The following is a 26,740-nucleotide window of genomic DNA, read 5'->3' as shown; positions in this document are numbered from 1 at the left end:
GTCTTCCTGGGTACATGTTAAATGCTGTTGGACAGTTTAATGTCAGGCTTATAAAGAAACCAGACCAAACTGGCTGGGTTTACATTGGTATATATCCTCCAGACAGGAACACATGTGGACAACCCTGTCTGTTTCCACTGGTCATTTGTAGGGCCGGGAGTTTTTCCTGGCAATGTGATATGACTAGGAAAAACTCTGGCCCCTAGTTATAGCCTATATAACTAGTTTCTCCTGGTCAGGTCACGTGACCTCACCCCCTGTTGAGAAGAACAGACTTGGTGACCATCTGCACTATTTCAGTACCCTCACCCCTCCCCACCACCTCCTCCCGCCCCTCACTCCTCCCTCAGCCCCACAAGCATGAGCCCCACAAATAAAAAATGCATGACTGCTCCTGAAACCCACAGAGCCTCCTGGGGAATGCTCGGCTAGCTGCGTTATCACCACATCTCCCCCCAGAAAAGCAGTTTGCCCTTATGTATGAGCCTGGCTCTAAGGAATGTGGGAATAACGCACATTTCAATGACAGGCCCCATGATGTACAGTATGCGTACAGTACTCCTGATATGTGTACAATCTAACTAAGGCTTTGATCACAGGAAGGCCATTGATCTATGGGCCCGGGGGCAATGAGACACAGAGATAAGCCTGAGATTTAACTGACAGAGAGCACAGCAGCCATATGTTCCCTAGTCATTAGCTAGCCTCCTGCTAGTTTTTACTGTACAGTTAAAATCATCTCATCTCAAACACAGACCTACAGTTCCAATAACTGCTCTGGATTAACATGTTATACTGCCGGTGTTAGCCTGGGAGATGTTATACTGCCGGTGTTAGCCTGGGTTGATGTTATACTGCCGGTGTTAGCCTGGGAGATGTTATACTGCCGGTGTTAGCCTGGGTTGATGTTATACTGCCGGTGTTAGCCTGGGTTGATGTTATACTGCCGGTGTTAGCCTGGGAGATGTTATACTGCCGGTGTTAGCCTGGGAGATGTTATACTGCCGGTGTTAGCCTGGGAGATGTTATACTGCCGGTGTTAGCCTGGGAGATGTTATACTGCCGGTGTTAGCCTGGGAGATGTTATACTGCCGGTGTTAGCCTGGGAGATGTTATACTGCCGGTGTTAGCCTGGGAGATGTTATACTGCCGGTGTTAGCCTGGGAGCCAGGGGAATATCTGTGATAAAGTTAACCCTTGGTGTGCCTCTCTCTCCATCCATCCCTCCATCCAAAGAGGGTCCCCTGCTCCCAGTGAGCACCAGTCAGCAGGAGTATTGTATCTCCAGCGAGGGAGACGTGCTGTTGGCTGGGGACACCTGGAAGGCCAACGCCTGCACCAGTTGTTCCTGCAACAACGGAACCATTCAGTGTTTCTCCCAGCGCTGCCCGCCTGCCAACTGCAGGGTGCCCGTCCTGCGCAAGGGCCAGTGCTGCCCTCACTGTCTGGGTAAGTGTGTGTGTGTGTGTGTGTGTGTGTGTGTGTGTGTGTGTGTGTGTGTGTGTGTGTGTGTGTGTGTGTGTGTGTGTGTGTGTGTGTGTGTGTGTGTGTGTGTGTGTGAAAGTCTAGCTGGGTAAGAGCACACTGCTTGTTACCCTCTCTAATGATGTCCACTGTAATTATGGTGTGTAGAATACAGTATTTATGTCTTGTCTTGTGAAAACTGTGAGAAACCCATATTAAGCATGCATTAAAACAAGTCGTTCCTTTGGGACAAGGTACAGCTTGTTATTGAGAAAATTATTATTCACAGTGAAACTTGTAGGAAGGGAGGAAAAGTCTTTAGCTAGAATAAGGCAAGCATGTGTGAGTCGCGTCCTGAGTGCCAGTCTTGCTGGCGCTGCATGGGCAAACACGGTTACTCACAGCAACATTCCATGTGACACAACCCACTCCGACCAAAAACATTCCCCAAGCATCCGCACATTCACACGTGTTTCCTGTCTCCGGCTGAGCCGGCCCGCCACTCTCAATGGCGGCACAAGAAGGCAAAGCTCCATCAGCTTTTCCTATAGAGGAAAACCTTGGCACAGGCCTGCATTGTTCCCTGTGATTTTTAGCCGTTTCATCTTTGTTTTGGTTATTTGCTCGGTGGAAAACAGCACTTGACAAAGGAGGGTCATGGAAGCTTAGAGAACACGTGCTGTAAACACACCTGATCTACAGACACTCATCCAAACAATAACCTTCTGTTACATTCACTTATGTGGGGATTTGTTTTTGGTTCAAGTGTGTTTGACATTACATGAGTGAATGGGTATGTGAGTTATGGTTGTGATATTCTGATTTACAGAAATGACAACAACGTCTGTTCCAATGATGGTGTCGACCAAGGACCCCAAGACCAGGGTTACTACCACAGTGGACAACACAGTCTGGATCACCACTGCCACCGTACCTCCTATCATTGCTGCTACAGGTAACACTAACACTGTCTGTCTGTCTGTCTGCCTGCCTGTCTGTCTGTCTTTCCCTCTCTTTCACTTACTCACTCACTCCTCCTATGGCCCACAGCGATGGTTAACTAATAATAGTAATAATATGGGACTAGGTGGTAACACCTGCCTCAGCTCAGCCCTGTGACTTGACATGTCATCCAGGTTGTATCACAACCGGCCGTGATTGGGAGTCCAATATGGCGGCGCGCAATTGGGCCAGCGTCGTCCATCATTGTAAATAAGAATTTGTTCTTAACTGACTTGCCTAGTTAAATAAAGGTAAAAAAAATATATATATATATATATTATATAGGGACACTTTGACAAATGAGAAATGCAGTGACACATGATGAATCGATGTGGCCAAAACAATACTAACCCATAAGAGTCCTGGGACAGAGACCATTCATCTGAAGACTGTATCTGAGGTATTGGCCAGGGAAAACTGCCAAACACTAAACAAGGACACGAGCTGCTTTTCATCTCAATTGATTAGAAGGGGAATAATGTAATGGCAATATTGGCCCGTATGACAGCAGTGTGTGTAGTCTAGTCTGTGGGGGAGAGCTGATATTAATACTGTTTGATTCTCCTTGCAGACGGGAACAGCCTGGGAGAGAACTTCCCCAGCCAAACTGAGATGGCTCTCATCTACCAATCAGCAGCCTGGATACTGGCCGGTCTACTCCTGGCCATCATCATCTTCCTCATCGTGGCGCTCCTCATCAACAAGAAAAAGAAGTGGGTGCAGATGTCCTGCTACAGTGCCCCCAAGAAGGTGAGAGGCATTGTGGGTAAATCAGCTCATTAGGCCCTGTACTGAACGCAGTTTCACCAATGAATTGCAACATTTACATTTGAGCAGACCAGAGCGACTTCAGGAGCAATTAGGGTTAAGTACCTTGCTCAAGGGCACAGACTTTTAACAGCTAAACTACCTGCTGCAACCCAGCATTGCTGCCCAAACTTAGACCCCTGTGGTGCTAAATCATAGCACCATAGTGGGGCGGGCGGTTGATTTGGGTTTTAATCTGTGGGTGGGTCGTGGGTTTTTCTTGATCTTCCAGCTCCTGCTACAACCTGTGTTCAGGGTGTCATAAAGTAGGGATTCATGTCTTTTTCCAGGACTTAATTCTGAAGGAGCACTTTGAACTGTGTCAAGTTTATCATCAAATGTGATAGTTTTACAACACCCCCATGAAATAAGACTAGTGGCACAGAAAATCGTCACATACTTTCTGAACAGTCTCTCCCGTCCGAACTAGACACAGTGCACGCTAACCCAAAGCAGTAGGATCCAATCAATAACTGGCAAGAGAATTGATATTTGAAACCCAGGGAATCTTTCCTCTCTCTTCTTCTTTCTTAGACTGTGATCCTGAAGAAGCATGTGAATAAGAACTCGTTGGTGTACATGGAACCTTCAAAGGAGAACAAGTTCCAGAGCGTGAAGAATGACTGCAGCATCAACTTCTCCCCAGAGATGAGCTCACCGTGTGTGGAGAGAATGAGCATCCCCCGGGCGAAGCTGAGTATGGGCCAGGGCAGGGGGCAGCGCTAGATCACTACAGGCCCCCGACCACCAACCCCCTAACCGGACCCCCAAACTCTACACCGCCCGCAGGGCTACCCAGTACTTCCTCTTCTCTCTTTCACACATTTCCATGGTGATCGATCCACAAAACTATATATTGTACTGTACAGCCACACACATGTCTGGGATTCCCCCCCTTCTCTCTCTCTCTCTCTCTCTCTCTGGCAGTAAAACTGATGATCCACAACGAAACACAAAACATTGCAACTTCCTGTTGCTTTATCATACTGCTATATCCTGCGTTTGGAGCTTTACTGTGGCCTGGCTGCTGGTGTGGTGAGGAGAGACAGGGGAGGCAGGAGGATGTGGCCATTCTGGGACTTTGCCATACAGTTCACCAGACAGAAAGACAGCCAGAGAGGCTACTACTCAGCCAGAGAGCTCTGCACTGTGAACACTCGCCTCCTCTGGAGCTGGAACATGAAGCTAATAGGAGTATAAAAGCTTTAGGACAGCAGTTTGGGTTCTAGACTAGATGGTCTCCAGTCTGCTGGTTTCCATGTGCTGCAGCGCAGCACTCAATTGATCAACAATTGTTTTAGATTTAACTGGTCTTCCAGTTGTAATCAAAATTGGATGGGAGGGATTAGCAGATATATGGCTAGATCCATGACTCTCTCCTCTCCGCAGTCAATGACTGAGCAACATCAGAACCCAGCAGACTCAGGGAAAATAGACCCATACTCCTGCTTTAGAACATTTGGTATCCATCTTAGCTTCTTTTTTACCCTTCTATTTCTATGTGTACTAGTAGTGTATTTCTTGGTTTTGTGATGGTCTCCGTGGTGGCAAGATTAAAGCATTGCAATCACCAGACTAAACTTTCTCCATTAACGCAGAGGAAGGATGCTCTTCTCTTCCCACTTACTGTAGTGGTTCCTGTCTGCCTCAAAGATGATGACCAAGTCATTCCATTCAGAAAACAACCAGCTACCCTGGAGAGAGGGAAAAAATACAGTACGAGTGAATGTAGTCTGCCTCAGCCGTGAAGCCAGTGTGTCCGTCTGTAATACAGTATGGTCCTTCATCCTTCTCTACTCAATAACTCTTAGTCTGGTTTCCTTCAGAAGGAATCATCCCATTGACTGAACTTCATCATATAGAAATGGCAATGGACTTCAAGGTGAAGTGGATTAACATGAATCCAGACTTATTTTATAGCTTGCAGATAAGACGACTCGTTACAAGAAACTACAGAAGCAGTGCCAGACCTTCTGGAGTGACTCATGAGTAATGTCGATATACAGTAAGCCTCACTTATATAAGTTAATTTACAGCCGTGCGCAAACAGGAGCTACTGTTTCCAGAGAATGTTAACATGTGCATTAGTAGCCTTAAATGTTTATCATATTTCATTGTTTCTCCTATAATAACATATTCTAGCCCAATTCAGTACATTTTGAAGAGTTCAACTGATGTGCTATGTATTCCATACCCAGGTAACCTGACTGAAGGTCTTCCCATTCCACCAGTTTATAACGTATTACAGTGAACAAGGGCAAGGGGTTCAAGGAGACTGCTATGAACTGTAAATAATAGTACTTTACAACATCAGAGCATGTTCATGAAAATTAGCACTTTTGTAAGGATCCAGTGTTTTAAAAAGCTGTGGGGGAGAATTCCTAGAGGGATAAAGGCTTAATCGGGGATTTGATAGGCATATTTATCACGTAATGATAAACCACTCAAGTTAACATACTGTTGCAGCACAGTCTTGGCTTATTAACAATCTGATCGATCTAGTGAAAGAGCTGTGCTTTGGAGCTTTACAAAACAGACTGGGGTTTAATAAGAAATCTTTGGGCATGATTTCATAATTACATTGCCACTCTCTCGATTCAAAGACCATTGTGATGTCAAAACTGGGTGGAGACAAATGTAGATTTCTATTGAAGAGTTGTAAAAGTAATTCTGTAGATTTGGGTCTGTTTGAATCACAACCATGTGCTTTAAATGAAGTGAAGATGCGACTTGTAAAAGCTTACAGTTATTTGTTTTTCCTATGTGTAAAAAAGGTAGATAAAAGTAGTGGACAGAAGAGTACCTTATTTATTTTTTCACATAGTTTTATTTATTAATACTAATCTATAGTTTGAAATGTGTTTTTGGCAAATGAACTTGGTAGCCAAAGCTGCTGTACATTTTCGATATTGTAAACCATTTACCATTTCTATCTGCTTTGTTATTCAAGCTTATTTATTTTACTTTTGCCAACTGTAAATACATTTTTCTTAGATGTTGAACTGTAACATTTACACTTATTTTGAAAAAATAAAATGTGTGAACAAAAATGACTTTGCCTTTAACTTTGGGAAGACATTTCAGTGTTTGTGTCATTTCCATGGTGAGATCATGTTTGCAATGAGGAAGTGTGCTGTGCTTGTTGGGTTCAAAAGAGGTAACATGGTTAGATATGGCATCTGTTCCTTTAACTACTCTTTCCCAGTGCTGCCGAAGGTGATCAGCTTTCCCTCTCCCTTAGTTTGCCAAAGGTTTTAATGTTCCCTTTTCTCTTTAGCATACTTTCTCCGCTCTGCTTATCTGTGTTGTGTTACAGGATTTGGCCAGAGATCTGTGTGTGGTGTTTCTTAAAGCCTAGAGCAGGGTTCCCCAACTGGCCCGCGGGAGGTTTTATTTGGCACCCCAAGTTTTCAGAGTAAAAGAAAATCATATATATACACAGTTGAAGTCGGAAGTTTACATACACTTAGGTTGGTGTCATTAAAACTCGTTTTTCAACCACTCCACAAATTTCTTGTTAACAAACTATAGTTTTGTCAAGTCGGTTAGGACATCTACTTTGTGCATGACACAAGTAATTTTTCCAACAATTGTTTACAGACAGATTATTTCACTTATTATTCACTGTATCACAATTCCAGTGGGTCTGAAGTTTACATTCCATAAGTTGACTGGGCCTTTAAACAGCTTGGAAAATTCCTGAAAATGATGTCATGCCTTTAGAAGCTTCTGATAGGCTAATTGACATCATTTGAGACAATTGGAGGTGTGCCTGTGGATGTATTTCAAGGCCTACCTTCAAACTCAGTGCCTCTTTGCTTGACATCATGGGAAAATCAAAAGAAATCAGCAAAGACCTGAGAAATTGTAGACCTCCAAGAGTCTGGTTCATCCTTGGGAGCAATTTCCAAACACCTGAAGGTACCACGTCCATCTGTACAAACAATAGTACACAAGTATTAACACCATGGGACTCTGCAGCCGTCATACCACTCAGGAAGGGGACGCGTTCTGTCTCCTAGAGATGAACATACTTTGTTGCGAAAAGTGCAAATCAATCCCGAACAACAGCAAAGGACCTTGTGAAGATGCTGGAGGAAACATGTACAAAAGTATCTATATCAACACAACCTGAAAGGCCGCTCAGCAAGGAAGAAGCCACTGCTCCAAAACCGTCATAAAAAAGCCAGACTACAGTTTGCAACTACACATGGGGACAAAGATCGTACTTTTTCGAGAAATGTCCTCTGGTCTGATGAAACAAAAATTGAACTGTTTGGCCATAATCACCATCGTTATGTTTGGAGGAAAAAGGGGGAGGCTTGCAGGCCAAAGAACACCATCCCAACCGTGAAGCACGGGGGTGGCAGCATCATGTTGCGGGGGCGCTTTGCTGCAGGAAGGACTGGTGCACTTCACAAAATAGATGGCATCATGAGGGAGGAAAATTATGTGGATATATTGAAGCAACATCTCAAAACATCAGTCAGGATGTTAAAGCTTGGTCGCAAATGGGTCTTCCAAATGGACAATGAAACTAAGCATACTTCCAAAGTTGTGTCAAAATTGCTTAATTGCAAAGTCAAGGTTTTGGAGTGGCCATCACAAAGCCCTGACCTCAATCCTATAGATATTTGTGGGCAGAACTGAAAAAGCATATGTGAGCAAGGAGGCCTACAAACCTGACTCAGTTACACCAGCTCTGTCAGGAGGAATGGGCATAAATTCACCACACCTTATTGTGGGAAGCTTGTGGAAGGCTACCTGAAACGTTTGACCAAAGTTAAACAATTTAAAGGCAATGCTACCAAATACTAATTGAGTGTATGTAAACTTCTGACCCACTGGGAATGTGATGAAAGAAATAAAATCTTAAATAAATAATTCTCTATTATTCTGACATTTCACATTCTTAAAATAAAGTGGTGATCCTAACTGACCTAAGATGGAATTTTTACTAGGATTAAATGTCAGGAATTGTGAAAAACTGAGTTTGTATGTATGTATATATATATATATACACTGCTCAAAAAAATAAAGGGAACACTTAAACAACACAATGTAACTCCAAGTCAATCACACTTCTGTGAAATCAAACTGTCCACTTAGGAAGCAACACTGATTGACAATAAATTTCACATGCTGTTGTGCAAATGGAATAGACAAAAGGTGGAAATTATAGGCAATTAGCAAGACACCCCCAATAAAGGAGTGGTTCTGCAGGTGGTGACCACAGACCACTTCTCAGTTCCTATGCTTCCTGGCTGATGTTTTGGTCACTTTTGAATGCTGGCGGTGCTTTCACTCTAGTGGTAGCATGAGACGGAGTCTACAACCCACACAAGTGGCTCAGGTAGTGCAGCTCATCCAGGATGGCACATCAATGCGAGCTGTGGCAAGAAGGTTTGCTGTGTCTGTCAGCGTAGTGTCCAGAGCATGGAGGCGCTACCAGGAGACAGGCCAGTACATCAGGAGACGTGGAGGAGGCCGTAGGAGGGCAACAACCCAGCAGCAGGACCGCTACCTCCGCCTTTGTGCAAGGAGGAGCACTGCCAGAGCCCTGCAAAATGACCTCCAGCAGGCCACAAATGTGCCTGCTAAGGTCACTTAGAAATGTCCTTGTTTTTGAAAGAAAAGCTAATTTTTGGGTGCATTAAAATAACATCAAATTGATGGCCCCGGTGCACAACTGAGCAAGAGGACAAGTACATTAGTGTCTAGTTTTAAAAACAGACACCTCACAAATCCTCAACTGGCAGCTTCATTAAATAGTACCCGCAAAACACTAGTCTCAACATCAACAGTGAAGAGGTGTCTCCAGGATACTGGCCTTCTAGGCAGAGTTGTAAGAAAAAGCCATATCTCAGACTGGCTAATAAAAATAAAAGATTAAGATGGGCAAAAGAACAGACACTGGACAGAGGAACTCTGCCTAGAAGGCCAGCATCCCGGGGGTGCCTCTTCACTGTTGAGACTGGTGTTCTGCGGGTACTATTTAAAGAAGCTGCCAGTTGATGACTTGAGGTGTCTGTTTCTCAAACTAGACCCTCTAATGTACTTGTCCTCTTGCTCAGTTGTGTACCGGGGCCTCCCACTCCTCTTTCCATTCTGGTTAGAGCCAGTTTGCGCTGTTCTGTGAAGGGAGTAGTACACAGCGTTGTACGAGATCTTCAGTTTCTTGGCAATTTCTCACATGGAATAGCCTTCATTTCTCAGAACAAGAATAGATTGACGAGTTTGTTACTGGCCATTTTGAGCCTGTAATCGAACCCACAAATGCTGATGCTCCAGATACTCAACTAGTCTAAAGAAGGCCAGTTTTATTGCTTCTGTAAATCAGCACAACAGTTTTCAGCTGTGCTAACATAATTGCAGAAGTGTTTTCTAATGATCAATTAGCCTTTTAAAATGATAAAGTTGGATTAGCTAACACAACATGCCATTGGAACACAGGAGTGATGGCTGCTGATAATGGGCCTATGTATGCCTATGTAGATATTACATTTTTTTATCTGACGTTTCCAGCTACGATCGTCATTTACAACATTAACAATGTCTACACTGTATTTCGGATCAATTTTATGTTAATGGACATTTTTTGCTTTTCTTTCAAAAACAAGGACATTTCTAAGTGACCTCAAACCTTTGAACGGTAGTGTGTACACACACACACACACACACACACACACACACACACACACACACACACACACACACACACACACACACACACACACACACACACACACACACACACACACACACACACACACACACACACACACAGTACCAGCCAAAAGTTTGGACACACCCACTCATTCAAGGGTTTTTCTTTATTTTTACTATTTTCCACATTGTAGAATAATTGTGAAGACATTAAAACTGAAATAACACATATGGAATCATATACCGGTAGTCACCAAAAAAAAAAAAAGTGTTAAACAAATCAAAATATATTTGAGATTCTTCAAATTAGCCACCCTTTGCCTTGATGACAGCTTTGCACACTGTTGGCATTCTCTCAACCAACTTCACCTGGAATGCTTTTCCAACAGTCTTGAAGGAGTTTCCACATATGCTGAGCACTTGTTGGCTGCTTTTCCTTCACTCTGCGGTCCAACTGATCCCAAACCATCTCAATTGGGTTGAGGCCAGGTCATCTGATGCAGCACTCCATCACTCTGTAAGCAAGGTTTGAAATGTTTTTCTCAAATATATTGGTTTAGGCTTCTTGTTGTCAATTTGCAGTCTACGTTATGGCCCCCTGACCATCCTCAAGAAAAGAATAATCAGTCCGCGGCTGAATCTAGTTGATGATCCCTGGTTTAGAGGACTCTATGGATGAGGAATGCAATGGCCAGACCTCAGTCAGGGCTTCATAAAACGACAGACAGAAAAATACTGGGCCAGGAAGGCTTGAACGGACAACCTGAAGCATTCACACTGTGGACAGTGCCTCTGTTTCAACGTGTCAGTCACCATTTGCTCATAAACCTCAACATGAGGAAGTGAAGACTGCTCTGAAAACTCAATCACCTATTTGAGGTGCCTTTCTTCCAAAGGTTAGTTTCTTACAGCATAATGGTTTTTCCATACCATCGGAGTTCGCATTCAACAGGAAAATGGAAATTCGTAGTAGTCAGTCAAAAACCGCATAGATATCTCAGTAATAGAATATCCACAGTCCATAACTATTCATCAAGTTCTTCAGCTATGGTTGGGAGCTGCTTTGTTTTATGACTATATTCTTTGTTCCCGCAGACTACTGCAATCTCACAGAAGAGAACCACAAACTGAGGGAAAATATGAGATTTAATGCCATTACTCATCATGTCACTTTAAAAATATGGAATTGGCCATTTATTTGGAAATATAGCAACACTATCTGCAATCAAAAAAACATTCCTCTTCAGAATGTACATTAACCGTTACACATTAAAGCAGGTACAGTAAGAAGATTAGAAACCATTTTTTTGCCTTTTAGTTGTAGGGAGGAGCACAAAATGCAGTGAGGTTCAGAGCTGATTGTAACTGGATCACAATTTAACACTAAAAGTTCACTTTTACCTTTAGGTTCACAGTCTCAAAAGGAAAGTCATATTTCTAAACAGATACTGTTTCTCTATATAGAAAAGCGCCACAGGAAGCCTGTTGTGCTGGGAGCAGCTTGGAGCTGCTACAGAAGAATCTTGTAGTAGTCGTCCTTGTAGCTGTACAAAACCACCACAGCAACCCTGCAAAGACAACACACTCATTAAGTCCCAATACCAAAGCCCATTTCTCAATAACGCAATGTTTGTCCAAACAACCGCAAGTGGCCATTAGCAGGCTATGTTGAAGTACACTGAGCATACAAACTATAAAACACCTGCTCTTTCCATGACAGAATGACCAGGTGAAAGCTATGATCCCTTATTGATGATGTCACCTGTTAAATCCCCTTCAAATCAGTGTAGATGAAGGGGAGGTGACAGGTTAAAGAAGGATTTTCAAGCCTTGAGACATGGATTGTGTATGTGTACCATTCAGAAGGTGAATGGGCAAGACAAAAGATTTAAGTGACTTTGAACGGGGTATGATAGTAGGTGCCAGGTGCACCGGTTTGTGTCAAGAACTGCAACACTGCTGGGTTTCTCACACTCAACAGTGTGTATCTAGAATGGTCCACCACCCAAAGGACATCCAGCCAACTTGACCACTGTGGGAAGTATTGTGTTCAACATGGGCCAGCATCCCTGTGGAACGCTTTTGACACCTTGCAGAGTCCTTGCCCTGATGAATTGATGCTGTTCTGAGGAAGATGTTCTTAATGTTTTGTACTCTCTGTGTATATGTTTCCATATGTAAAGGGAATGCATAACAATTGCTATGGACATCAACGACAAACAACATAACCTATAACTGCTTTCTTGTGAAAGCCTACCACACCAGGTAAAGTTGGTTTGGTAAGTTTTAACTGGCCGGTTCATTGTGGAAAAACAGCCTAATTGGACTATTCTTATTTCATTGTCACCATCATTATTGGCCCTTTCTTTTCATTCTTTCACAGGGTATTTCAGATGATCTGGCGGGCAGCGAGTTAGGAGTCTGTTTTGACGTAAATGAAAGAGTGGCTGTAGCTGCTGCTCAATGACTGCGGGGCCATATGGGCAGAGTAGTATATAGGCACAGTGCAGCCAGGCGACTGTTTACTACTGTGGCCTTTGCCCCACTTTCAGTGCCTTCAGAAAGTATTCCTACCCGTTGACTTATTCCACATGTTGTTGTGTTACAGCCTGAATTCAAAATTGATTACATTTTTTTCCCCCCCTCACCCGTCTACACACAATACCCCACAATGACAAAGTGAAAACATGTTTTAGACATTTTTGCAAACACCCCTGAGTGAATACTTTGTAGAAGCACTGTTGGCAGCAATTACAGCTGTACGTCTTTCTGGGTAAGTCTCTAAGAGCTTTCCCCACCTGGATTGTGCAACATTTCAATTATTGTCCTGCTGAAAGGTGAATTCATCTTCCACTGTCTGGTGGAAAACAGACTGAACAAGGTTTTCCTCTAGGATTTTGTCTGTGCCAAACTCCATTCCATTTATTTTTTATCCTGAAAAACTGCTCAGTCCTTAACAATTACAAACATACCCATAACATGATGCAGCCACCACTATGCTTGAAAACATGGGTCGTGGTACTCAGTAATGTGTTGTATTGGATTTGCACCAAACATAACACTTTGTATTCAGGACAAAAAGTTAATTGTGGGGTACAGAGATGAGGTGGTCATTCAAAAATCATGTTAAACACTATTATTGCACACAGAGTGAGTCCATGGCAACTTATGTGACTTGTTAAGCAAATTTGTACTCCTGAACTTATTTAGGATATCTATAACAAAGGGGTTGAATACTTATTGACTCAAGACATTTCAGCTTTTCCTTTTTTATTATTTTGTAAAAATTTTGAAAAACATAAGTCCACTTTGACATTATGCGACATTGTGTGTAGGCCAGTGACAAAAAATCTAAATGGTATCCATTTTAAATTCAGGCTGTAACACAACAAAATGTGGAATAAGTCAAGGGGTGTGAATACTTTCTCAAGGCACAGAATCTGTCCCTCTCAGTCACCTAGTTCAAGCGAAAACAATCAAACACATAAAACCCACTGTGAATATCTCCATTGTTAGCAAATGACGGTAATTTATCAGTAAACACTTTCCCCTCATCAGTGAATGAGACACACAGGAGATTAAAACCAACTGCTCTGGATGGTTGACAAAGAGCCCTGATAGAGCCAGAGAAATGGGCTCTTCTTTCTTCTGTGTCATCTCCGTTCATGAAAGAGAACATCCATCAAATCCTGCATAGGCTCCTTGTTCTGAGCATCCAAATAAAACTAGGCAGTGAAAACCAAAAATGGAGAGGGTTTAGCCCAGTCTTTGAGCAGGGCTACAGGTAGTGAGGCTGATATTAGCCCAGTCCCCTGTACAGACTGCCTGCAGTGGAGCTTTAACCGTGCCTGTGACCTGGCCTAGGGCTCTGGGTGTCACTCACAATGGAGAAACTCAGACATACAGGACAAATCCTTACCCCAAATGGAAATCTGATCATCTGAGGAGTTGGTGTTTTATAGACTGTAGTTATCTCTGACCTGCTCTGTTTGAAGAGTTGACTGACATCCACACACCTGGAGTGTGGGCTGGGGTTTTCTGGACTGTGGGCTGGGGTTTTCTGGAGTGTGGGCTGGGGTTTTCTGGAGTGTGGGCTGGGGTTTTCTGGAGTGTGGGCTGGGGTTTTCTGGAGTGTGGGCTGGGGTTTTCTGGTGTTTGCTGGTCATAAAAGGAAGTCTGGTTTTTAAAGGGCCTTTAATGCTCTCGACCGTTTTCCTCAGGTTTCATGATTTTTTAAATAAAAAATGTGAGTCAAGGCCTGAGTCAGACCCTGGGAGCGCACAGGGGCGAGGCCATGGGGTCTACTGCCCTGCTCTCACACTATGGCTGGCCTGGGTTTGCCTGCCCTGGAACACACAGGGCCTGGGGGAAAAAAGAAAGAAAAGAAGAAAAAAAAGCTACACACCATTTTAGGATTTTGAAGCAGTGGATCTCTTCACAGATGGACTTGAGGTAGCGCTGCTTATGGAGATGTGACAGCAGACGTTTAATGCTGATGTTGAACTGCTCATCTCCATCAAACTGGAGAGAAGAGTGGCAGAAAGAGAGAGCGAGAGAGAAACCAGCAATCAGACTTTCAACATAGCGGCTGCGATCAAACAAACAGGGCTGTTTATGTAGTCTGTAGTTACCGTGTCGGAGACTGTGTATACATTCACTCCCCCATCTGCAGTTAAATGGTGGGAAATATAAAAGATAGATCTGCGAGTCCCAGGCCCTCACTGCTCTGTGGGGTAATTAGTCCGTGTGATGCATGGTTTCCTGTGAGTCTGGGCACACACACACTGTGTATTGTAATTTGTTTTATATAGCGAAAGTGTTTTCTCTGACACTCACAAATCCACATGTGTGATGTGAAAGGGGAACTGTATAGGACCGCCATTTATTTGGCGCGAGCGTCTGCTTAGTTATGCAACACTGCTTGTGTTCAGAGCATGTTTCTTAACACCATATAATTTACATTCTCATTTAAAAATAAAAATGAAAGCCAGGGGTTCCTGGTTTCGTTTGGCAGGCCCTGCGGTCAGGAGTTTGGAATGTTAGTTTACACCTTGTCCCAGCTGGTAACTCGTGGTGTTTGTGGGAGGGGGACAGGGCAGGTGACCTAAAGGGTCCTGGCAGGACTGCTGGCGGAGGACAGAGTGAAGGTGACAAGGAAGGAAACAGGACTTCCTCCCTCCTCTATCCTGCCAAGATATCCTTAATTAACTGTTTCAGATAGGTCATGATAAGCAGAGCTGGGTACAGACCTCCAATGATAGGAAGTTGATGAGAGTTCCCTTCGGCAGGTCCACCTGGGACGGAACAACAGAGGGAGGTGCGTTAAGACTCCACAAAGACAATGGATGTTATCTCACCATGTACTCCCAGACCACACTGTACATAGCATGTTGTCTGTCTTCTAAAGGAAGTAAATGTAACCACAGCAACCAAATATAAACTATAAATATCAAGACACATTGCACAGTGGGAACAAAAAACAGAAGATTCAGTTCCTTCAGCTAAAAGTGATGAAGTTAATTTGCACACTGTGCTGCATCAATTTAGTCTGTGAGCAGAACATTGCCTCATTCATGGTGCTCTCACCACCACTAAGGGCACTACTGTAAAGGTCCCTCGCAGGAAATCATAGATGGAACATAAGCTGATGGTTCTATGCCTTTATATTTTGAGAAAATTGCATTTCTCTTTAGTTAGGGGTATTACCTATGACAGACAGGTAGGATTACTGATGACGTGACCTGGAAGCAGACTTCTAGCTCTGAGTAAATACATACCGGCATCAAGGCGATTATGTCTGTAATGTTTCAAATTCAATACCTCACGCTCCAGCATCTAGCCTCTAACTCTGATGGGAACCAGACACAAACATATGGAATGACAAATGTATTTGGAGTATGTCGTATCAGTAAATACTACGCTGTATAATTTACTCAGTGAATACCTCCTTTCAAATTTACTCCAAAACCACAAATAAACGAAATATGGTAGCAATTTAGCTCCAAATGACTTGCCCTCTCCTTTTGTTTTCTGTTTATTGTTCTGCGGCAACTGGAATCACTTTGTAGCCATCTACCTCCAGGGGAACTCTAAATCCCACTGCACGCCGATGTTTGCTATTATAGCTATCAGCTAACTTCTGTGCTTATTCCACTATTATACACATGGATTCAACCGATAACATGTAAAGCGGGGGAAACAGCAAATGACTTACAGCCAGAACTTCGATGGCATTGCTCTTGTTCTGTAAATTGCTAGCAAGATAATGCAATCTGGTTTGAATCTGAAAAGAAGAGGGTGAAAAAAATGTAAAAAGTCATTTTTCCAATGAATACAATGAAACTGGGAAACAAAAGCCACTTCATCTTCACATGCAGTTGGGCTCCATGTGAGCCAATGCCGTTTAAAACTGGGCTGGCCGCGTGCGTAAAAGCCGTCGTGTTGTCTGACCTTGACGGATGCCACAGTGCTAAAGTGAGACAGAGCTGGGAACCACAGCCAGGGAGAGTTGTCTCGTGGTCGGCTGCGTGACTGGGCTGAGCTCAATCTGTTAAAAAGTCGACTTCGGGACAGGTATGAGTGACCGGCGTGATTGATTGACAGACCTGGGTCTCGTAGCGCCGTCTGGCGCTGGAGGACACCTCTGGTGAGATAAGTAACACATTGATGTTACTGGAGGCGCTGCTCCCGTGCTGCTCTGACGATCCTGTCAAGTCACAGCACGTACACACACACACACACACACACACACACAAACTAATGAGAACATGGGAATATGCCTGAGCTGAGCTCCTCTCTGACTTAGCTGTCAGCCTTCTCACACCATCACCCAGACACCAGTAGACTGAGAAGCCATAATTGTTACCCAGACTAATACGGCCGTTGTGCTGCATTAAGGTTCACATATACTGTGCATGTGAGCTAGAGGTGGTGTGAAATGTAACACGGTCATTAAATCACCTTGCAGCTCACATATTCACCATTATCCATTCAACACAGCTCTAACACCATGCAGGAGCTCATATGAAATCCAACCCAGAACCAAGTCAATGGTAATGGAGGGTCATCCCTGGATACAGGGTGGAGAAGAAGGCTGTTCAACTGTACCTGAGGCATTGACGAGTGACCCCTTGGTGTTCTGAAGAGAGACAGTCTCAGAGGTTTCCCTGTTGGAGACAAACAGCTGTATGAGTCTCTTTCCCCAACAACACTGAAAGTCTATTACAGAGTTTGTGCGTGGGGTTAATAAACCGTGTTGTCACCGGATATTTCTCTCCTCAAAGAATTTGGTCTGACATTTCTGAACAATGTGATCCACAAGGTCAGACTCTGGAATCCTCTTCTCGGACTGCCTTTCCTTCTCAAAGGACTTGACCTGGGGACACACGGGGGACAGGGAAGGGAAATCAGACCTGCTTCCAACACAAAACGTTCACTCTAAATTCCCATTTTTCATATCAAACTAATGTATACATCAAACCATTTGGAATTCATATCAAGACCATTTACATGCACTAAGCTCACAGCACAGGTGCAGTCCAATTATTGTACAAGTAGGAGAAGTAGCCAACAAAGGCAAATTACATTTCAGACTACGTAGTCAGATGCTGGCCAAGAGAATGTATCAAAGTGCTGCATTCCAGCCAGGACTTAGAATCATATACAGTTACAGTAAAGAACAGTTACTATGCAAAGAGCTTTGAGCATCTGGAAAAGCGCTATATAAATCCATTTTCATTATAATTACCTTGATGTAGTTCCCGTCCTTGTCTGAGACAAGGGCCATGCAGGTGATGCCAGCCTGTCTACAGGGCTCCAGCATAGTCTCCTGGGACTGAACACAACGACACAGTCAGACACAGAGGGGAACAAGAAACACTAACACCAAAGCCATACTGAGTTAGGCCAACTTTTAGAAATGTGAATATTGTACTAATTCTAGATTTACAGTTACATAGCATTGTTTAAATATTCCCTATGTAATGTTAAATGGGGAGCGTACATGGCTGCCATAGAACGTGTGGCTCAGTTGGTAGAGAAAGCCCTTGCTACGCCAGGGTTGTGTGTTCGACTCCCACGGGGGACTAATACAGGGGAAAAATACACAAAATGTATGCTCTCACTACTGTAAGTCACTCTGCTAAAATGTCAAATACATCATAATGCTCATTTGGGATAAGGATTTGTCCTGTCTGCCTGACTGCTGTTTGAGTTTCTCCATTGTGAGTGACACCCAGAGCCCTAGGCCAGGTCACAGGCACGGTTAAAGCTCCACTGCAGGCAGTCTGTACAGGGGACTGGGCTAATATCAGCCTCACTACCTGTAGCCCTGCTCAAAGACTGGGCTAAACCCTCTCCATTTTTGGTTTTCACTGCCTAGTTTTATTTGGATGCTCAGAACAAGGAGCCTATGCAGGATTTGATGGATGTTCTCTTTCATGAACGGAGATGACACAGAAGAAAGAAGAGCCCATTTCTCTGGCTCTATCAGGGCTCTACGTCAACCTTCCAGAGCAGTTGGTTTTAATCTCCTGTGTGTCTCATTCACTGATGAGGGGAAAGTGTTTACTGATAAATTACCGTCATTTGCTAACAATGGAGATATTCACAGTGGGTTTTATGTGTTTGATTGTTTTCGCTTGAACTAGGTGAATGAGCATTATTAATTTTTATAGTATTTTTTCATATTCCTCATGTAATGTTAATTGAGAGCTAACATGGCTGCCAAAGAATGTAAACGCTTCATGTAAATGCATCATAATGCAGAAACCACATCGGTCCTACTCTAGACGGCTCTGATTGGTCTACTCTAGACGGCTGTAGAAGCAAACACTACTTTGTAATAGCCAAGTGTAAAAACAGTACATCCTGCTCCCAAGAAGATCACAAATGGGCTCCAGATCCTGCAACCCATTTCTAGACCCAGACTAACATTTACAGTAACTGCTACTATGATGTGTGGTTTAGGTGAACTTGAACCTGCCTTGCATGTTATTACACAACATGTGCTTGCTATAGGGGTTGTGGTTACAGTGGACCCCTTCAGCACTATACAGTGTATTATTTAACTAGGCAAGTCAGTTAAGAACAAATTGTTATTTACAATGACGGCCAAACCCAAACGATGCTGAGCCAATTGTGCGCCGCCCTACAGAACTCCCAATCACGGCCGGTTGTGATACAGCCTGAAACCGAACCAGGGTCTGTAGTGATGCCTTTAGCACGGAGATGCAGTGCCTCAGACCGCTGCGCCACTCGAGGATAAGCCCTCCCTCAGCCCCATGTTTCTCATGTACGATGACAGTGGGATTATGGGAAAAGTAGTTTGATGTGATGTGTTTAGTAAAAGGTGGGCTGTCTGTCTAAGAGTACGAGTTGGAAGCAGTTCTGGTGGTTTAAGGGTGTATTAAAAGCTGGGTTCAGGCAGATTTCAGTGGCTTTCCTATGGCTCATCAGTTCCTGTGAAAACAGAGAGCGTGTGCCATACGTTTGGACAACAGGACTGGAATGTTATAATAAAAAGCAAAAAAACTCCCCCATTTCACACATTTTTAAAAAACCTTTATTTAACTAGGCAAGTCAGTTAAGAACAAATTCTTATTTTCAATGACGGCCTAGGAACACACCCCTGCCTTGTTCAGGGCCAGAACGACAGATCTGTACCTTGTCAGCTCGGGGATTTGAACTTGCCACCTTTCGATTACTAGCTCAACGCTCTAACCACTAGGCTACCCTGCCGCCCCAAATGTCAGAGCCGGTGCTGTGGCAAGGACAGGAGAGAGAACAGGGATGGCTGAGATACCACTGGGCCATGGCAGCGTACAGTCTGGATAATTAAATGTGTGCTGGTGGAATGCTTCACTTGTGCCTCAAATTCCTCCGGAGCGGCGGAGAACCAAGTTTTGCTTGGAACGGAGAGCTGCTCTGCCCAGTGCCCAAACCTGAGCCTGTCCAGGTAGTGCAGTCACCCGTGGCCGTGTGTGAGCAGCAGAGCGGATTTATCCTAATCAAATACAGCCAGACATGTTTCCTCCGGCAGGCAGAGCTGGGTCAGACCAGAACAGTAGACTACTAAGGAACAATCTCTGTGCTGTATATCACCTCTGCTCTGCTCTCCAGCAGTCTCACTCCCCCACCAGCTTCCTCACAGTGTCTCTATCACTGAGACAGAGAGGGCCAACCAGCTTTCTGCCATATGCCTCCCAGGTGACCGCATGTGGAAAGGGTTGACCATATTTGTCTAGTAAAAGCTAGAAAGGTATTTATTTCACTGTACTTGTGCACGTGACAATAAAACTTGAAACTAGACCCAACAAAAATAAAGTGGAACCATCTCCAGACAATAAATTAGCACTTACTGGAGATTTGACCAGTAAAAGCAGTGCATGTGAAAGGGGTTAACATTAGACCATGAGGATGGCATCCTTTACAACCCTGATGTGTTGGACCGACATGCTGTCTCTCTCCAGCAGAGCAGTGTGAGCTCAGACAAAGCTAAGGTTTGAATTGCTGCTGGGAGGTCAGGGGGATGGAGTTGAGCAATCAGTGATGTTATAGAGTTCGCGATGGGACAACAAGAGTGCAAATGAAAAAGTAGAGAGAGAGGATACTAGAGGGTAAGAGGGAGAAGGAGTGAGAAAGGGTGAACGTAAGAGGGCAGGGGGAGGAGAGCAGTCGGCTGCACGCTCTGCTAGAGAGAGACACACACGGACACCTCCTGGCCTGAGATCAGGCCGTCACGTAAACATGAAGAATGTGAGAGGCATGGCCCAGCACAGTGACACGACACCAGTCACATTCACCAGGGTGATAACTACACAGTAACACTTCGCAGGTTAGAGTTGGTCAACAGACTTCACCTACAAACTGAAAACAAAAACTGCTTATAGAAGTCTTTACAGTAACAGAGATGATGAAAGTCGGCCAAGGAAACAACTGGGCATTGTGTTTCTTAAACGTGATACTCTAACAGACTTATTTGAAAGGAAACTCAAAATGGATCCCGTTTCCCTGAGTGTTTACAGTTCCACATACGGTCAAGGTAAATAACTTCACAGGCAGTTTGGTCCGCCTGTCCATGTGGGGTAGAATAGAATGGAGGTGTCACCCCCTGTTGGTTAGGTATTGTCACAGCAGAAGGTGCTACGGGCTGCCCATCACTGACCTGTGACACGTCATAGACAATGTCAGCAGAAACCCCTGCTGTCCACAGCTTCTGGACCACGTTGATGGCTCGGCCCATGGAGGTGTGGCCTACTGGTACCACCAGCACGTCACACGAACTGATAGAGGGCTAGGAGACGCAGAGAGTTAGGTTAAAACGTGCTCACACACGCAGAGAGTTAGGTTAAAACGTGCTCACACACGCAGAGAGTTAGGTTAAAACGTGCTCACACACGCAGAGAGTTAGGTTAAAACGTGCTCACACACGCAGAGAGTTAGGTTAAAACGTGCTCACACACGCAGAGAGTTAGGTTAAAACGTGCTCTCACACGCAGAGAGTTAGGTTAAAACGTGCTCTCACACACAGAGAGTTAGGTTAAAACGTGCTCACACACGCAGAGAGTTCCACACACATTCTGAGTTAATTACAGAGGGGTTAGACACATCAACTGTCATTGTACAGTATAGAAAAATGTGAGCCTTTCCCAAAACAGCTACATTTTAGAGGCTGGATTATAACGGATATTAACTTTAATGGAGGCTCAAAGTAATAAGCCATCATCAAATATGACCTTCTGTATCTGTGGGTCATTAACACTGATGAATCGTTAATAGTACTCACCGGCTCTTCCATGCTGGCAGCACAGACCTTGTCCAGAGCCAAACTGGCCCCTACAGTCGAAGGGACAGGAGCAGAGGATGCTGGGCCACAGAACTCAAGGATCTACAGGAAGAGAACTCTGATAAGGACTAAACCCTGATAGTTCAACACCTCCAAGGACCTGAGCAGGAGGGTGGTAAGATGGGGACATTACCAGGTGGTCGTATCTCCCTCCTGCAGCCATGATGTCTGGCACTGTGCGTCTGCGTTTCTTGATGAAGGCCACAAACTGGAAGATGACCCCACAATGGTGTTGCACCTTATAAACCAGACCCAGATTTACCACCACCTACAAGACACACAAATATGAGAGAGAATCAATCAATCTAGAAATCCACAGGAAAACACATGCAATGCCATCCTCTTTATACACCAGACTCTGAGTAAGAGTTAGGAAGTGGGAGATCTAGTAATAGCCGTACCTGTAGCTTGACTCCCAGTCTCCTGAGCAGGCCAGTGAGTTCCTCCTGGTCTTTAAGGCCCTGCTTTGCCAGCTGGGTGACTGCAGTCTTCTGTTTGGTCAGAGAGGTGATGAGGGGGACCAGGTCCTGCAGGTCTCCTTTCTGCTCTATGTATTTATACAGCGTCTGCAACTGACAGGGAGAGACAGAAAACATCAGACACAGAAAATACATTCTGTGGTTGAGAGCAAGGCAATGTTCAAGAAAGGCGGACCCTGAGCAGAGAAAAGTCGAGACACTGATGAATTCACCAGACCGGTCATAAGCACCAGAGGCCAGAGACAACAGGGGGTACTTACACTGTTGTTGGACAGGGACAGGTTACAGAACTTGGCCTCCACCTCTCTCCTGGTCAGCTTTTCACTCTATGAACAGAGACAGGATACCATTTTAGAGTTACAGTTGTAGAACAAAGATGTAACAGTCAAAACTTATATATCACACAATGTGCGCATGCATGCTGTGTTTAACTTGCACATGAGTGCCGTGTGCGTAGTACTAACCATGGCGTCACAGAGGATGCTCGATGCGTGGCTCAGTTTGTCCTCAGGGATGCCGCTGTGTAGCAGGACGGCCTTCAGCAGGCTGGTGTGGTTCAGGTAGATGTGGCAGTTCCTCTCCTAACACAACATCCAACAACACACCATTACACCACTCAGCAGCTTCTCTCCTGGTAGAGAGAGTGGTAGTTCCTCTCCTAACAGCATCATCAAAACACAATTACACCTGTGCACAATTACAGTCCAGCCTCATCCCTAAAGCAGTACTGTAGGACTGCTCAGTGAATAACAGCCACAGGCTGGCTGCTGCCCTCTCATCCAGAGTGACATATATTCTTAAAAGCTTTCACACACACACGGGGGGGGGGGGGTTATACAGTAAGTGGTGCAATCAGGGAGAGGTAGACCATTTTAGAGGGGTCTTGGAGGTATGCTGGTCCTTTAGCAGAGCAAAGCAGGCCTGGGTTGGAATGGGTTCGTGCTGGGTGAACTGGGCCTCCAGCACTGTCTAGAACGCAAGGAGTGGGTGACCAGACCAGAGCTAGACAGAGACTGGACAGTAGTGTCTGTGCCTGAGGCGAGACAGGGAGTGTACTGTAGAGGACAACATGGTCTGTGACTTTAGCTAGACTGACAGGGGTAGTAACATGGTAAGAGGAATTACTAGACGGAGTGGTAACAGTGTGGTACCTGCAGGACACTGAACTCCTGGATAATCTCTGCGATGGTGAAAATGGTCTCAGCGTCAGGCAGCAGGCTATTAGTGACGGGGACAATGACGTCAAAGGAACACTCCAGCAGCTCCCTGGGGTGGGCCCTGTCCAGCTTTCTGGGCCGGAACACACGCTCAATGCTCCACCTGCACACTCACACCATTACATTACAATGGACATAAACACACGCTTGATGCTCCACCTACACACACACACAGGATTACATTCAGAGGTTTATCAAAGACTGAACATACATATGAAATGGATAGATTCAAGTATTCAGTGATTGACTATGAGATTTACCTCTTGAAATGGGTAATATTATTTCTGGCCACAAATCTTGCGAATGCAATCTGGAATGGAGACAAAAGAGAATAAGTAAACAGTGCATGCAAGATGACAATAAATCACTGTGGAAACACAGTTAGTCCCAGGATTGTCTCGGGGTTGTTCTGGCCCTAGTCCACTGAGTGCTGGGATCAGTGAGGGCTAGTTAACGGAGCGTGTAGTACTTCCTGCTTCCTGATGCTCACCCGGAGGTCGTAGGGCAGGGTGACCAGCATGCCACTGTGGCCCATCAAGCAGGCCGGCTCACTGCCTTCATACAGCTTCCTGTTACTGGGGAGGCGCAAGGGGGTCTGGAGACACACAGCCCCTGGAAAGACAGCCACAGAGACACTATTGTAAATGTATGATAATAAGTTCAGCATACACTGAACAAATTATAAACGCAAAATGCAACAATTTATTTTACTGAGTTACAGTTTGTAAGGAAATGAGTCAGTTTAAATCTATCCATTAAGCCCTAATCTATGGATTTCACATGACTGGGAATACAGATGATATGCATCTGTTGGTCACAGATACCTTATAAAAAAGGTAGGGCGTGGATCAGAAAACCAGTCAGTATCTGGTGTGACCACCATTTGCCTCATGCAGCATGACATCTCCTTTGCATAGACTTGATCAGGCTGTTGATTGTGGTCTGTGGAATGTTGTCCCACTCTTCAATGGCTGTGTGAAGTTTCTGGATATTGGCGGGAGCATCCCAAACATGGTCAATAGGTGACATGTCTGGTGAGTATGCAGGCCATGGAAGAACTAGGACATTTTCAGCTTCCAGGAATTGTGTCCAGATCCTTGCGACATGGGGCTGTGCATTATCATGCTGAAACATGAGGTGATGGCGGCGGATGAATGGTATGGCAATGGGCCTCAGGATCTCGACACGACGTCGCTGTGCATTCAAATTGCTTTGATAAAATGCAATTGTGTTCGTTGCCCGTAGCTTATGCCTTCCCATAACATAACCCCACCGCCACCATGGGGCACTCTGTTCACAACACTGGAATTAGCAAACCTCTCGCCCACACAACGCCATTCATGCAGTCTGCCATCTCCCCAGTACAGTTGAAACTGGGATTCATCCGTGAAGGGCACACTTCTCCAGCGTAGCAGTGCCCATCGAAGGTGAGCATTTGCCCACTGAAGTCAGTTATGTATGTGTGGGAACTCCTTCAAGACTGTTGGAAAAGCATTCCAGGTGAAGTTGGTTGAGAGAATGCCAAGCGTGTGCAAAGCTGTCATCAAGGCAAAGGGTGGCTACTTTGAAGAATCTCAAATATTTTTTGATTGGTTTAACACTTTCTTGGTTACTACATGATTCCATATGTGTTATTTCATAGTTTTGATGTCTTCACTATTATTCTACAATGTAGAAAATAGTAAAAATAAAGAAAAACCCTTGAATGAGTAGGTGTTCTAAAACTTTTGACTGGTACTGTATGTGAACAGATGTTCAAGTCAAGGCCCCAGTGAGGTCTTCATAGCAGCAACTTTAAAGTGGAATGGGTCAAGTCACTTGCCCAAGAGCGTAAACGACTTCAGCTCTTAAAATAGGAGTCTGAATCTGGACTCACCATGTTTCTTGAAGATCCTGGTGATTGTTTCGTACACATACGGTTGCAATCTGGCACTGTCGAAATTAAAGTTGCCCTGCAGCAAAACAAAGTCTGTTAGGAATCAAAAGGCATCGATGAAAGCTCAAACAGTTTCGCCATTATGTGAACCAGATGACAGGAGATCTGTATGATCACAGAAGCAGCATCATTACTGTGTCTACAGTGACACCTACAGGAGGAGATGGGTAGCTCTTCCTACTTTGGACCACTCTATTCTGCGTTCAACAATTTCTTCAATACCTGTCTGTCACAAACAATGGTTTGAGATGCTATGACGTGGTAGAGAGGATAGTGATGCCCAAGTGTTCATGTCTGGTTGGCTTTGGGATGTGTTTGTGTGGTAGTCCGCTAGGCCAGGTTTGAGGGTCTGCTCCACTGCGTCAGTGGGTAGGCCTGGTACCTTGCCCGGAGCAGTAGGCCTGGTACCTTGTGGAGGTCGATATCGTAGGTGTAGTCCATGACGGGGGAGGTGATCTGGGAGAACAGCTGGTTGACCATGGTGCGGTAGGCCTTGCCATTGACGTTAGCCATGGTGTGCTGCAGGACCTCGTGGAGCTCCGACTCCTCCATCTGGGGCGGGGGCAGCAGATCACTCTTCAGGAGCTCCTTGGCCGTGGGACGCAGGGCCGGGTCATGGTTCAGCAGCCAGCCAATAACCTTCATTTGAGATAAGACACAGGGCTAAGGATCAGTCTATCAAAGTCAAACTGCCTATACTGTGTAATGTCACTCAGTTTGGTTTCATTAACAACTTCCCATTGTGGGACTATAAAGTGAACTTCTACATAGTTTCACACAACTTCAGGGAGCTAAGAGTATAACTTGTGTAACATAAATTGAATACGTCCTTCCTCACCTGCTTTCCACTCTTATACTCAGGGAAATCTTCAGGGAAGTTGATGTCCTCCAGCAGAGTGGAATGACAGAGTAATGGGACAGTGATGAGCGAGTGAGACCCTTCCCGTGGCCCCCCCGCCCCAGTCTGTGTTCTCTGTGCTGGACAGAATGACCATGCGCAGCTGGGTCAGGACTGAGATTCGTTCAGAGCCGGTGGTCATGGGTCGGTAGGACATCTCAAACAGGATAACACCCAAGCTAAACAGATCCACTTTCTAAGGAAAAACACAGATCACAGGATGAGCCCTCTTCCCTTTACATCTGGTATATACAATCAATCCTGAATTATATATTTTTTTGTGAGGATACAGTAACACTGTTGGAAAACCTTGAACTAACTCTAAACAGATAGAGGACACTAGTCTATGCTCCACCCAGGAGTCAAGGCCCTTCATTCATTACAATATATAATTCCTAGACTACTTTTGAGATAACTTTTTTGAAT

At 44.7% G+C, this 26,740-nt stretch overlaps 2 protein-coding genes across 2 annotated transcripts in view; one reads left to right on the top strand and one right to left on the bottom strand.

Annotated features, from left to right (window-relative positions):
- Positions 1-6,305, top strand: part of LOC120023749 (cysteine-rich motor neuron 1 protein-like) — a 54,923-nt gene extending 48,618 nt beyond the window's left edge. The window contains exons 12-15 of the mRNA XM_038967841.1: positions 1,237-1,449; positions 2,294-2,419; positions 3,038-3,216; positions 3,808-6,305. Coding sequence (XP_038823769.1) covers positions 1,237-1,449; positions 2,294-2,419; positions 3,038-3,216; positions 3,808-3,999 — 710 coding nt within the window. The 3' untranslated portion in view covers positions 4,000-6,305. The remainder of the gene's footprint in view (positions 1-1,236; positions 1,450-2,293; positions 2,420-3,037; positions 3,217-3,807) is intronic.
- Positions 6,306-11,067: 4,762 nt separating this feature from the next.
- Positions 11,068-26,690, bottom strand: LOC120023309 (eIF-2-alpha kinase GCN2-like). The gene is made up of 21 exons (XM_038967331.1): positions 26,635-26,690; positions 26,255-26,417; positions 25,825-26,055; positions 25,357-25,432; positions 23,971-24,092; positions 23,741-23,790; positions 23,415-23,583; positions 22,728-22,844; positions 22,524-22,589; positions 22,186-22,356; positions 21,918-22,052; positions 21,725-21,826; positions 21,104-21,232; positions 17,687-17,773; positions 17,202-17,314; positions 17,047-17,105; positions 16,545-16,645; positions 16,154-16,222; positions 15,189-15,233; positions 14,345-14,460; positions 11,068-11,507 (listed from the first exon to the last, which is right to left on the bottom strand). The coding sequence occupies exons 1-21, from the start codon at positions 26,688-26,690 to the stop codon at positions 11,450-11,452; spliced, it is 2,235 nt and encodes a 744-aa protein (XP_038823259.1). The 3' UTR covers positions 11,068-11,449.
- Between the last annotated feature and the right edge of the window lie 50 nt (positions 26,691-26,740).

The sequence above is a fragment of the Salvelinus namaycush genome, chromosome 28, assembly GCF_016432855.1.
Source record: "Salvelinus namaycush isolate Seneca chromosome 28, SaNama_1.0, whole genome shotgun sequence".
NCBI lineage: Eukaryota > Metazoa > Chordata > Actinopteri > Salmoniformes > Salmonidae > Salvelinus > Salvelinus namaycush.
This window is presented reverse-complemented; position numbering and strand designations above follow the sequence as displayed.

Excerpts from the sequence above, each read along its gene's own strand:
- LOC120023309 (XM_038967331.1), bottom strand. The coding sequence starts at position 26,690 with ATGAAGGGCCTTGACTCCTGGGTGGAGCATAGACTAGTGTCCTCTATC. Across the intron at positions 22,590-22,727 it reads GCATCCTCTGTGACGCCATG|AGTGAAAAGCTGACCAGGAG; the intron begins GTTAGTACTACG and ends CTCTGTTCATAG. Across the intron at positions 15,234-16,153 it reads ATGCCATCGAAGTTCTGGCT|GTGGACCTGCCGAAGGGAAC; the intron begins GTAAGTCATTTG and ends GTTCCGTCCCAG.